The sequence below is a fragment of the Canis lupus genome, chromosome 19, assembly GCF_003254725.2.
Source record: "Canis lupus dingo isolate Sandy chromosome 19, ASM325472v2, whole genome shotgun sequence".
NCBI lineage: Eukaryota > Metazoa > Chordata > Mammalia > Carnivora > Canidae > Canis > Canis lupus.
Window position 1 is genome coordinate 17505538 of NC_064261.1, and position 13140 is coordinate 17518677.

The 13140-nt window shown below is 34.8% G+C and overlaps 1 protein-coding gene and 1 long non-coding RNA gene across 7 annotated transcripts in view; one reads left to right on the forward strand and one right to left on the reverse strand.

Annotated features, from left to right (window-relative positions):
- LOC112642754 (uncharacterized) overlaps nucleotides 1–12633 on the forward strand; it is a 61561-nt gene extending 48928 nt beyond the window's left edge. Inside the window, exon 4 of the long non-coding RNA XR_004806925.2 lies at nucleotides 12262–12633. This is a non-coding gene — a long non-coding RNA (uncharacterized LOC112642754). The remainder of the gene's footprint in view (nucleotides 1–12261) is intronic.
- Nucleotides 1–13140, reverse strand: part of SPATA5 (spermatogenesis associated 5) — a 351116-nt gene that overhangs the window by 198327 nt on the left and 139649 nt on the right. The window contains exon 15 of one of the 6 annotated variants that reach the window (XM_025420550.3): nucleotides 2584–3193. The exons of the other annotated variants lie outside the window; for them this stretch is intronic. Within the exon in view, the coding sequence (XP_025276335.1) occupies nucleotides 3125–3193 (69 nt within the window). The 3' untranslated portion in view covers nucleotides 2584–3124. Of the gene's footprint in view, nucleotides 1–2583; nucleotides 3194–13140 lie in introns of those variants that run through there. 6 annotated transcript variants of the gene reach the window in all.

Below are 13140 nucleotides of genomic sequence, written 5' to 3' on the forward strand. Positions count from 1 at the left end.
AGTAATACCATCAGTATATGTTAAACACTGTTTATTATAAACTGTGTTTCTCCCTTAATAAGTACTAGGTTAACCTCCGAGAGGAGGAGTTGAAAATGAGCACATCTGTAAACACATAACACTAGTTGTTTGCAGTCTGCCAGAAGAAAGGCTCAGGAAGAAAAATTCAATGAAACTTTTAGAATTTGCCAAAGTAGGTTTTAGTCAGTGTTAAACTACAGCCTCTAATAAAAGCTCATTTTTCTCAAGTTCATGGGGTAAAATATAAGTACTATTTTATAAAAGCTAATATTTTATTGAATGAAACACAGTTTACTGATGTGTTAATTTAATTGAAATACTGTTTCTGAAGCAGGGAAAACAAATTTCTATGTAAACTAGCCACCCAACAAAAGCACCAAATAAAGCATTTCATGTTCTAAAACACATTTTCCCATTTTTTTTCCAACAAAAACACGATTTATCTTCTATGGATTAAAAAAAATACAATTCTAAAAAATTACCTACTGAACAACTCTAAAATTTATTTATAAACAGACTATAAAACATAACTGGTCTTTAAGTAGAATAAACTGTTACAGAGATAAATTTTAATCTTTCATAAGATAGCAGAATGAACTTTGGTTTGAGTGCCCCCTGCTGATGTGAAAATTTTAAAACTCATGTAAGTTGATATGATAAAACTGTGATGTTATCATTTTTAAAAAACTGTTTCTACTCAGAAATTGTTTTCAATTTTTTTAGAGAAAACTAAGAAGATTTGAATATTTGATTTGTTTCTTTCACTCAATGGTCATATATTTGTGGAATATCTATTACCTGACCCAGAGTTTCATCTCTTTGACCTCAAAATACCTAGAAGTTATTAGATGGTTAGAAAAAATATGGAAAAGAATAAACTCGTGGGAAAAAAATCAAGAACTAAACTAAGTGGTACTGAAGAGAAGTAAGCTAGAGAAAAAGATATTGGTAAAAGCCAAATTAGTTTTTTTTTTTTTTTAATTTTTTAAGTAAAAGGTTGTTAAGACAAAAACAGCTGAGAAAAAGTAATGAGAATGATGTTAGAGAAGTGGAAAAGAGACAAAAGAAGCAAAAGCCTGGAGGAAATAATGAACTTGGCATGTGCAGAATACATGACACTAGAAGCCTTAATTGTCAGAATAAATGGGTAAAGTTATGTTCCATGAAAACAGAAAATAACGGTGAAAGGCCCAACTTTTGCAAAATAAAAAAAGGTCAGAATGAAGAGCTGGACTTGAGGCAAAAACAGGGAGCCACTGTAGGTTCCTCAGCAGTATGGTAGTCTGGTAAAGCATCATAATGACCTGGTTAAATATATTCCTTTAGGAAAAGAACTGTGAAGTAGAACAAAGATTAAACAGAGGAAAGGGACTGGAGGCAGAGAAACAAGTTAAGAGGCAGAGAAACTGGTTAATAGATAACTCTAGTAATCCAAAGAAAGAAGCAATGGGACTGAAAAACAGTAATGACATTGAGATACATCTTGAATTAAAAACAAAACTAGGTGCCTGACTGGAGTCAGATTTTTGTCCAATTCTTATGCCATACTGTAACTACTGAATTCAACTGAAATAAAAATGTAGTAGTGGGCAAACAGTTAACAGAAGGGAAGAGTGTTGTATCATTGGAGCTACTGGAGTACAGAGATTCAAGATGTGGGTAGTCAGCAGGATCAAATTTGTGAATTTGAGAAAATAAGAACCCTTAAGAAGCCATTAAATTTTGTTCGATAATCATTAGCGACTTTTGTAGGTTCAATTTATTAATAAAGTTGTACAGTCAGGAGGAACTAGAGAGTTGCACATTTTAAAAACTGAGATGAGATAGAGAAACTCCATGGAGCAATTCACTTTAAGGGGAACATTTCTGTCTCTAAGAGTAAAGGAGCATTTAAATTATGGCATGGCAATGTTTAGTTAAAGATGGGGACACATAAAGAAGTTCTTGGCAAATGGTCTCAATTATCTCTATAAATTGGTTTCCAGACTCAGTTCTCAAATAAGAATGATAGATTAATACTTGGTAAAAAAAATTGGAAAATACTTGATATCACTTTTCTGTCCAGGAGTGCAGTTTCTAGTGGAGATGCCCAGTCCCAAGGGATGGCTTCCTCCAGCCAAGACTTCTCATTTTTCTATCCCTGTCTAGAAAAATCTGTGTGCTATTTCAAAAAAATGTTCAAAGCTGACCCACCGATGACACTGTTTCCTACAGATACAAGTATAGTCTTTCCAAACAGTTATGTGAAGACATCTGGAATCAAGCATGCAACTCAAGAGTAGACCATATTCACATGCCACAGGTAAAAGTGGTAATGGTAAGACCTCATGGAAAAGTAATGTTTGCTAAAAGTGTAGCCTTGTTTCAGAATTACCCAAAAAAACCCACAGAAAATCATAATTTCAAAATTTTGCATTATATATTTTCTTTGCAAAGGAATTTTCGTTGAAAAAATTATAATACTTGAAGTTACATTTCAATTAATTCATTTTCTTAGAGAGTAAATCCATTTGTAATTCTTCTGATCCAGTTCACTATCTTGTATGGTAATGTCACTGTTAAAAAAATGGATATCATAATAATAAAGTTTCCTCTCAAAACTTAAATTCATAGAATAATGCAGTAAATATTAAGATGTATGTAAGTCCAACAAGAAAATATTATGCTTACTGGAGAGTATTCCAGTTGTTTTGAAGCAAGGCCTTGTTCTTCTTTATGATCAAGAACTCCAAGTATTATAATAAATTGGTAGAGATGTTAACACTAATTAATATTTCCTTAAAAAAAGACTAAAAATCATCAAGACCTCATAAGTATTTGTGGAATGAATAAAAGTGCTACACTGATTACATGTCTATACAATAAACCAAACTAAGTTTTCTCTAAAGTTAAATAGGCAGGGACCTGATAACATCTTTTCTTTTAAACGGAAAAAAGTGTACACAAGTTATTAAAAAAAATTTAGAGAAAGAAAAAAGAATTAATTCTTGTTTTCTTCTCTGAATATTATCCTCTAGGCTTTAGATACATGAACACCTTTTATAGCAATGGTTATACTTTAGATATTTTAAACATTAAAAGTGTCAGTTCTCCATTTTCAAAGTCAAGTAAAGTGAATTTTTCCAAGGCAATTGCCTTTTGAAAAACAAAAGTTCTTCTGACAAGAGATTTCCTAAAAAAAAAAAAAAAAAGGTAATTTTCAGAAAATATATAATAAAACAATAGAAATGACCATTTAAAACTGAGGAACGCAGAGCAGATTTTAAACTACACTACATGTAGGACACATACAGATAGAGGTGGATTTCAAAATACTATCAACAACTGAATATATTGTCTACCAAATGTGTAATCAATAAGAGAGGAGATGGCCAAAATAATAGCTTTGTACTCTAGTCATTAAAGGAGACTACAAATATAAAGAGAAGGTCTTCTATGTAAAAGAAGTTTATCAATACCTCAAAAATCTTTATGGTATTTTCCTTCATTAGTTACTACGGTAACTACCACTGTGTTAGACAACAAAAGTAGGCAATTTTGTATCCAAAGGTGCAAGAGTTTTTTTTTTTTTTTTTTTTTTTTTAAAGTGTATCTCAGAGCAAATCTAGTTCTTTCCTATCAGCATATCCTTGGGAAATAATTTATCTGATTATCTAAATATTACCCTAGACACCAAAACCGTAAGTTTTGAATTTATGGATTGGAAGTAGAGGCTGATTTGTAGAAATGAGTAAGACGACAAAACATAGCAAACAAACAAACAAAAACCAAGTAAGATGGGATGCCTGGGCGGCTCAGTAGTTGAGTGTCTGCCTTTGGCTCAGGTCCTGATCCCGGGGTCCTGGGATTGAGTCCACATCAGGCTCCCGACAGGGAGCCTGCGTCTCCCTCTGCCTACGTTTGCAGTAAACATAGGGAAGCATATATCTTTCTTGAATTAATGTTTCATATTCTTTGAGTAAATACCCTGTAGTGGGATTACTGGATCATAAGGTAATTCTGTTTTTAATTTTTTAAGAAGCCTCCATACTGTTTTCCACAGTGACTACACCAGTTTGCATTCCCACCAACAGTTGTGCAAGAGGGTTCCTTTATCTCCACATCCTCACCAACACCTATTGTTTCTTGTGTTTATTTTAGCCATTCTGAAAAGTGTGAGGCGATACCTCATTGCAGTTTTGATTTGTATTTCCCCGATGATTAATGATGGTAAGCATCTTTTTATGTCTGTTGGCCATCTATATGTCTTCTTTGGAGAAATACCTATTCACATCTTCTGCCCATTTTATTTGGATTATTTGTTTTTTGAGAGTTGAACCGTATAACTTCTTTACATATTTTGGAATCAAACCCATTATTGAACATGTCATTTGCAAGTGTCTTTTCCCAGTCAGTAGGTTATCTTTAGTTTTGTTGTTTCCTTTGCTATGCAGAAGCTTTATATTTTGATGTAGTCCTAGGAGTTTATTTTTGCTTTTGTTTTCCTTGCCTTTAGGAGTCAGATATAGAAAAATGTTGCTATGAAAGAAAAATTACTACCTGTACTCTCTACTAGGAGTTGTATGGTTTCAGGTCTCACATTTAGATTCTTCATCCCTTTTGAGTTTATTTTTGTGCATGTAAGAAAGTGGTCCAGTTTCATTCTTTTGCATGTGGCTGTCTAGTTTTCCCAACATCATTTGTTGAAGAAACTGTCTCTCCCATTGTATATTCTTGCCTCCTTTGTTAGAGATCAACTGACCTATAATTGTGGGTTTCTTTCTGGACTCTCTATTCTGTTCTATTGATCTATGTATTTGTTTTTGTGCCAACATGATAGTGTTTTGATTACTACAGCTTTGTAGTATATCTTGAAATCTGGAATTGTGACACCTACAGAATTCATTTATCAGTTCTAGTAGCTTTTGATGAAGTATCTAGGGTCTTCTATATATAATATTATGTCATCTGCAAATATTGAAAGTTTTACTTCTTTCTTACCAACCTGGATGCCTTTTATTTCTTTTTGTTGGCTAACTGCTGTGACTAGGACTTCTAGTACTATGTTGAATAAAAGTAGTAATAGTAGACATCCTTGCCTTGTTCTCAACCTTAGGGGAAAAACTCAGTTTTTCACCACTGAGTATGATGTTAGCTGTGGGCTTTTCATATATGTCCATTATTATGTTGAGGTATGTTCCCTCTAAACCTACTTAGTTGGGGGGTTTTCTCATGAATGGATATTGTACTTTGTCAAATGCTTTTTTCTGCGTCTATTGAAATGATTATATTTTTTTATCCTTTCTCTTGGTATGATGTATCACATTGATTGAGTTGCCAATAGTGAACTATGCTGGCATCCTGGGAATAAATCCTACTCGATCATAGTGAATGATTTTTTTTTTTAATGTACTGTTGGGATTTGGTTTCCTAATATTCTGTTGAGCATTTTTATATCTATGTTCATCACTGAGACTGATTTGTAGTTCTCTTTTGCAGTGTCTTTAACTGGTTTTGGGATCAAAGTAATGCTGGCCTCATGGAATGAATTTAGAAGCTTTCCTTCCTTTTCTATGTTTTGGAATATTTTGAAAGCATAGATCTTATCTTAACTCTTCTTTAAATGTTAGACAGAATCCACCTGTGAAGCTGTTTTTTTGGGGGGGAGTTTTTTGATTACCAATTCAATCTCATTGCTGGTAATACATCTATTTTCAAATCATCTATTTCTTTCTGATTTGGTTTTGGGAGATTATAGGTTTCTAGGAATTCATCCATTTCTTTGAAGTTGTCCAATTTGTTGGCATATAATTTTTCATAATCTCTTACAATCCTTTTACTGTAGTGTCAGTGTTATTTCCACTTTTTTGTGTCTGATTTTATTTATGTCCTTTTTTTTTTTTTTAATGCATCTGGCTAAAGTTTTCTTAATTTTGTTGATGTTTTTAAAGAATCAGGTCCTGTGGGATGCCTGGGTGGTTCAGTGGTTGAGCATCTGCCTTTGGCTCAGGGAGTGGTCCCGGAGTCTCAGGATTGAATCCCATATTGGGCTCCCCTCGAAGAGCCTGCTTCTCCCTCTGCCTATGTCTCTGCCTCTCTCTGTGTCTCTCATGAATAAATAAATAAAATCTTAAAGAACAAAGTAAAGAATAAGGTCCTGGTTTCATTGATCTGTTCTGTTGTTGTTTAGTTTCTATTTTGTTTATTTCTCATCTAATCTTTATTATTTTCTTCCTTCTACTAGTTTTGGGTTTTGTTTGTCCTTTTTCTAGCTCTTTTGGGTATAAAGTTAGGTTGTTTATTTGAGATTTTTCTTGTTTCTTGAGGTAGACCTGTATTGTCATAAACTTCCCCCTTAGAACAGTTTTTGCTGCATCCAAAGATTTTGGACCACTGTGTTTTCATTCTCATTTGTCTCCATGTATTTTTTAATTTCCTCTTTGATTTCCTGATTGACCCATTCATTCTTTAATAGCATGTTACTTAACCTCTGTGGATTTGTGTTCTTTCCAGATTTTTTCTTGTGGTTGATTTCTAGTTTCATAGCATTGTAATCAGAAAAGATATATGAATGACTTTAATCTTTTTAAATTTGTTCAGACTAGACTTGTGTCCTGATACGTGATCTATTCTGGAGAATGTTCCATGTGCACCTGACTATTAGTTTTTTTTAAAGATTTTATTTATTCATGAGAGACATAGAGAGAGAGAGAGAGAGAGAGAGAGAGAGGCGCAGAGACACAGGCAGAGGGAGAAGCAAGCTCCATGCAGGGAGCCTGATATGGGACTCGATCCCAGGACTCCAGCATCATGCCCTGGGCTGAAGGCAGGTGCTAAACCATTGAGCCACCCAGGGATCTCCACTTGACTATTAATTAGTTCCTTTGTTATTTACTGCTTTGTATTTGGGTGCTCTTGTGTTAGGTGCATATATATTAACTGTTGTATCTTGCTGGATTGTCCCCTTTATGACTATATAGTGTCCTTCTTTGTCTTGTTACAGTCTTTGTTTTAAACTCTATTTTGTCTGATATAAGTATTGCTACCTTGGCTTTCTTTTGACATCCATTGTATGACAAATGCTTCTCCATCCTCTCACTTTCAATTTGCATCCTCTCACTTTCAATTGCACTTTCAATTTCAATTTCTTTAGGCCTGAAAGGAGTCTCTTGTATGCAGCATGTAGTTGAGTCTTGTTTTTTTTTAATCATTCCATCAACCTATGTCTTTTGATTGGAGTGTTTAGTCCATTTACATTCTTTTTTTAAAAGAAGATTTTATTTATTTATTCATGAAAGACACAGAGAGAGGCAGAGGCACAGGCAGAGGGAGAAGCAGGCTCCATGCAGGAAAACCCATGTGGGACTTGATCCCGGGACTCTAGGATCATGCCCTGTGCCAAAGGCAGACACTCAACTGCTGAGCCACCCAGGCGTCCCTAGTCCATTTACATTCAAATAATTACTGATAGGTATATACTTTTTGCCATTTTGCCACTTGTTTAATGGCTGTTTTGTGGTTCTTTTCTGTTCCTTTCTTCTCTTGCTCTTTTCTCTCATGATTAGCTTGTTTTCTTTAGTGACATACTTCGATTCTTGTCTCTTTATTTTTTTGCGTATTACTGGTTTTTTATTTGTCATTAATCATTTGGTTTGTATATAAGATCTCCTGCATATCAAAGTCTATATTAAGTTGATGGTCACTTATGTTTGAACCCATTCTTTACCCCTTTCCTCAAGATGCTTTAGGTATATGACGTCATATTTTATATCCTTTTATTTTGTGAGTCCCTTTACTGATTTTTGTAGATATACTTATTTTTACTGCTTTTGTGCTTCCACTTTTCTTCTACTTACTGTCTTTCCTCTCCACTCAAAGAATTCTCTTTAACGTTTCTTGTAAGGCTGGTTTAATGGTTGTGAATTCCTTAATTTTAGTTTGGGAAATTCATAATCTCTCCTATTCTGAATGATAGCATTGCTGGATAGAGTATTCTTGGTTGCAAGTTTTTTCTTTTCAGCATTTAAAATATATCATGACATTCTCCTGATCTAAAAAATTTCTGCTGCAAAATCAGCTGATAATCTTTGGGGCTTCCCTTGTATGTTACAATTTTCTTTTGCTGCTTTAAAAAATCTCTCTTTATCACTATTTTTGCCATATTAATTACTATATGTCTTGGTGTGGACATCTTTGGGTTAAATTTGTTAGGGGCTCTCTGTGCCTCCTGGACCTGGATTTGATTCCTTTCCCAGATTAAGTTTCCAGCTCTTTTCTCTTCAAATAAATTCTCTGCTCCCTTTTCCCTCTCCCCTCCTTCTGAGATCCCTATAACATGAATGTTATTACACTTGATGGTGTTTCTGAGTTCCCTAAGTCTATTTTCATTTTCTATTATTTTTTCCCCCTCTTACCTGCTTAGCTTGATTGCTTTCTATTACTTCGTCCTTCAGGTTGCGGATGCATTCTTCTGCTTCCTCTAGTCTACTAGTCTACTACTCTGCTCTAGTCTACTAGTCTACTACTACTAATTTCAGTTATTGAGCTCTTTATTTCTGACTGGTTCTTTTTTATGTTTTCAATCTCTTTGTAAAGAGTCTCACTGAGAGACTCTTAACAAAGAGTCTTAAGTCCAGTAGGTTTCTCTTTTAAATTCTCTATCAAGCATACTACTTTGTGTCACTTAGTTCTCTTGCTGTGATTCTGTCCTGTCCTTTCATTTGGGGCATATTCCTCTTTGTTCTCATTTTAACTCTATGCCTATTTCTATATGTTAAGAAAGTCAGCTACATCTCTTGCTCTTGAAAGCAGTAGCCTTATGAAGAGGAGGTCTCATAATGCTGTGCAGGGCAGTGTCCCAGTTCACCAGAACTTGGTGCTTCAGGGGTGTCTTCTATGTGCCTTGTGTGTGCCCTGCTGTTGTGGCTGAGCCACTCTTTCCTTTGATCCAGCTGTCTGCAATGGCTCTCTTTGTTGTGGGCAGTGTTTCTTTCTTGTGCTGTTGGTGGGCTGCTCTGGGGATGCCTTAGGCTTGAGTTGAGTCAGACCAGGCATTTGCCAGAAATGTAGTAGCACTGAACCTCAGGACACTTTCCCTCTTTTGTCCCCTAAAAAGCCATTGTTGGTGGGTGGGGCCTGCAGTCAGACCAGCTCTCTGTTCCAAGCCTGCTGCTAGGGATACAGTCTGACTGGTATGTGTGTGATTAATTTCCCCTCTCCCTGAGGCAGGAGTGACTTTGAAGTGGTGCTGGCCCCTGGAGGCTGCTTGTACACTGCCAGGTTTGTGGCATAACTTAAGATGGGCTCTGGCCAAGATAGTGGAGGGGTTGTATCCACAGAAGCCAGCAGGACAGGCAGGTGTTAGCAAGGTTTGTGCTGACCTGCGGTGGGAGGAGACCTTGAGCTGAGGCCTGGCTGAAGTGGTGTGTCTGCAGCGCAACACATGGGTGGGGCACACTGTTAGCAAGTTAGGTGGAGGGTGTCAACACAGTGCCATGTTCTTAAGCTAGGAGATAGGAGAGGGAAAATGGTACCAGCCAAATTCTTTGTTCCTGGAGATGTCCCCCCAACCCCGGCAAATAGTGATACTGAAGTATTAAAAGTCAATGAATAAAGTAAGAATCCATAAGTCTACAGTGGTAACCATAAGAAAAAAATGGCTCTCTACTATAAAGTAGTATTATTTTCCAAAAATATATCCATACCTAAATTTCTTAAGAGTCTCTTATTATCAGAAATCAAATATAGCAGGATCAGTATGATGAAAGAAATAAAAACTTAATAATTTGTGTGTTAGAAACTCTCTGAACCCTCTCAAAAGCTTTCTGACCTAATATTTTTCTTTCTCACAACTGTAACAGTCCAGGGTTTTCTTCCTAAGCTACTTCTACTCTTTAACCCATTCAGGCTATCTTTCCTAACAATAGCCTTACCTCATTCTGAGCCTCCGTAATGTTACTCACTGAAATACTGAAATGGGAGTGTATGTAGCTTTAATTATGCTGCCTTAATACAATGTATACTTTGACACTGAACATAAGAACCAGAAAGGACCCTAGAGATCATCTAGCATAATATTTCTGGAGGAGTGGAATGACTCCAACAACCTGAAATGTTTTTAGATGATACATGGATACATTAAATAAATAATATTAAAATTTTATTCCCTTTTCAATTCCCCGATATTCAAGGATTATTTTTTAGTTATCCAAATTTACTTTATCTGTATATCACTTATTTTTTGCATTTTAAAATTAAAATTCAATTAATTAACATATAGTGTGTTATTAGTTTCAGAAGTAGAATTTAGTGCTTCATCAGTTGTATATAACACCCAGTGTTCATTAGATCACGTGTCCTCCTTAATGCCCACCACCCTGTTACCCCTTTCCTAAATTTATTTCCTATGGTTAAGAGTCTCTTATGGTTTGTCTCCCTCTCTGAATACATTTTATTTTATTTTTCCCTCCCTTCCTCTATGCTCCTCTGTTTATTTTTTTAAATTCCACATATGAGTGAAATTATATAACTGTCTTTCTCTGATTGACTTATTTTGCTTAAAATAATAACCTCTAGTTCCACCCGCATCACTGGAAATGTCAAGACTTGACTTTTTTGATGGCTAAATAATATTCCATTGTATATATTAAATTTCTTTTTTAGAGATTATTTCAAATTCACATTAAAGTTGTAAGAATAGGGGCACCTGGTTGGCTCAGTTAAGTGTCTGCCTTCAGCTCAGGTTGTGATTCTTAGCGTCCTGGGATTGAGTCCTGTATCTGGCTCCCTGCTCCATGGGGCGCTTGCTCCTTCCTCTGTCTCTACCTCCCTCCCTCTCTGTCTCTCATGAATAAGTAAATAAAATCTTAAAAAAAAAAAAAAAAGTTGTAAGAATAAGAGTACACAGAACTCCTACATAACCTTTATTCAAATTCACCTATTATTAACATTTTACCCTTTCTGCATTATCTTTGTTCTTGTGCTCTGTGGTTCTCTCTCTGTTTTTTTTGTTTTTTTTTTCATGTATTTGGGGGGGCACATAACACTTGCTAATCTTGTTTCACTTAGAGCTCTCTGCAAAGATCACACTTAACTTGCATTTAATAGCAATGTTTTGTTCTCATTGTATTTAATTTTTACCATTGTTTTTATTTATGGCAAGCATCCCTTTTAGGGAGATATAAATGATTCTTATTCATTAAATTTACTGAAGTGTTTAAATATTAATTGAAGAAAAATATAAAGTAAATAGTAGTAAAATGGTATATGAATATGGTATATCCATGATGATGCACAGGGAAAATCTTAATTCTTAATTGTAAAATCTTAAGTCTTAATTTTCCAATACATGATTGTACTTGCCATGGCAGGCTAAATATTGCTGGCCGATAAGATTACCTCTGCTATGCCCCCACTTCCTCCTCCTCACCTAACCTTTGCTCTATTGTTCTGGGTGTACAGCAAAAATTAGTTTAGTCTCCTCCCACACTTCCTCTTTCCTGCCTCTCTTCTATTCAATAAGTATTTACTGAGCACTTAATATGGCCAGAAGATTAAAAGCACAATGACACATTAGTGAACAAAAACAATTAAGAAATCCTGATTCAAAAATTCTAGCTTAGCAGTTATTTAATATTAAAATAATATGATGTAAATAAATGTTATATGAACCAGTAAAATATAAGAACATGACTGTTATAAGAACATGACTATGTCTATAAAAACCAAGGCAAATGCTTAGGAAAATTCAATGAAGGCGAATAACTAAAATAACTATTTTGGTATAAACAGAACATCTGTAAAAGAATGAGGAAACTCAGAGTGCCCTAAGTTCTCACTATATAAAAGTCAAACACTGAAATCAATACAGTGAAGTTTAGTATCATGGAACTCCAGTCAGTGGATTATTCTCAAAGAAACTCATTTGCCCTGAAACAAATGAATAGCAAATTAACGCATATTTAAATGTCTATATTAGGGACTCCTGGGTGGCTCAGTGGCTGAGCATCTGCCTTTGGCTCAGGGCATGATCCTGGAGTTCCAGGATCGAGTTCCACATCAGGCTCCCTGCATGGAGCCTGCTTCTCCCTCTGCCTGTGTCTCTGCCTCTCTCTCTGTGTCTGTCATGAATAAATAAATAAAATCTTAAAAAAAAAAAAAAAAGAAATCTTTGAAAAACATTTAAAAGTCTATATTAAAGGAAAATCATTAAATTTTACCTAAGATATAATAATAATTTTTCTTTTGATTTTTTTTTTTCAGCTAACTATTGGCTATCAACCAGCAGCTACCTGAAAATTACCAACCTGGAAATCTTGACACATTAAAAATTACTGGTGAAAAAGAAAAATGGTAGAACCACTATAGAAGGTAACAAGGCACCATCTATCCAAATTATAAAAGCATGTACCCTTTAGCACAGTAATAGTACTCCCAACTTTAGAACCTATACAACTACAAAATAACACTTGAGTAAGGATGTTAGTAATGGCAAAAGACTGGCAACTGTCTAAGTGTCTGCTAATAGGGGACTATAAGTATGTAGTTCTGTGCATATGCAACCTACAAAAGGATGCGGAAAATACCCATATACTGAAAAAGAAAGTTCTCCAAGATATGGTACTAAATGAAAAAAGCAAAGCACTTGACAGCATATGCATAGTTTCCTACATCTTATATTTTTGGGGAATATGGGTATTGTAAACAAACAAATATACATATTTGCTTGTATTAGAACATTAGAAGAAGAAAGACTAATAAACAAATGAGGTGAGGGAGACAAGAATGGGATGCAAAAGTGGGCGTAAAGTATCACTATATATATCTTTCTACAGATTTGATCTTTGAACATTTAATATATATTACCAATTCAAAATATCTTAACAAATATTCTTTAGAAGTATAGAGAATAATGAAATTTATTTCTTTGCTCTCTATTAGTCATAAAATAGCTTATTTTATATATTACAGTCTCTAATTGCAATTAACTTTATATGTTTCACCTCTAGCTGAGCTCCAATTTCTTTGAATTTTTTTCTATACTAATATAGCTGTGGCTGGTCTCTTTATTTAAAAAACAAAACAAAACAAAAACCCTAAGAGGACTTTTGGTGGTGACAGAATGCAGATTTCCTGTCTGTC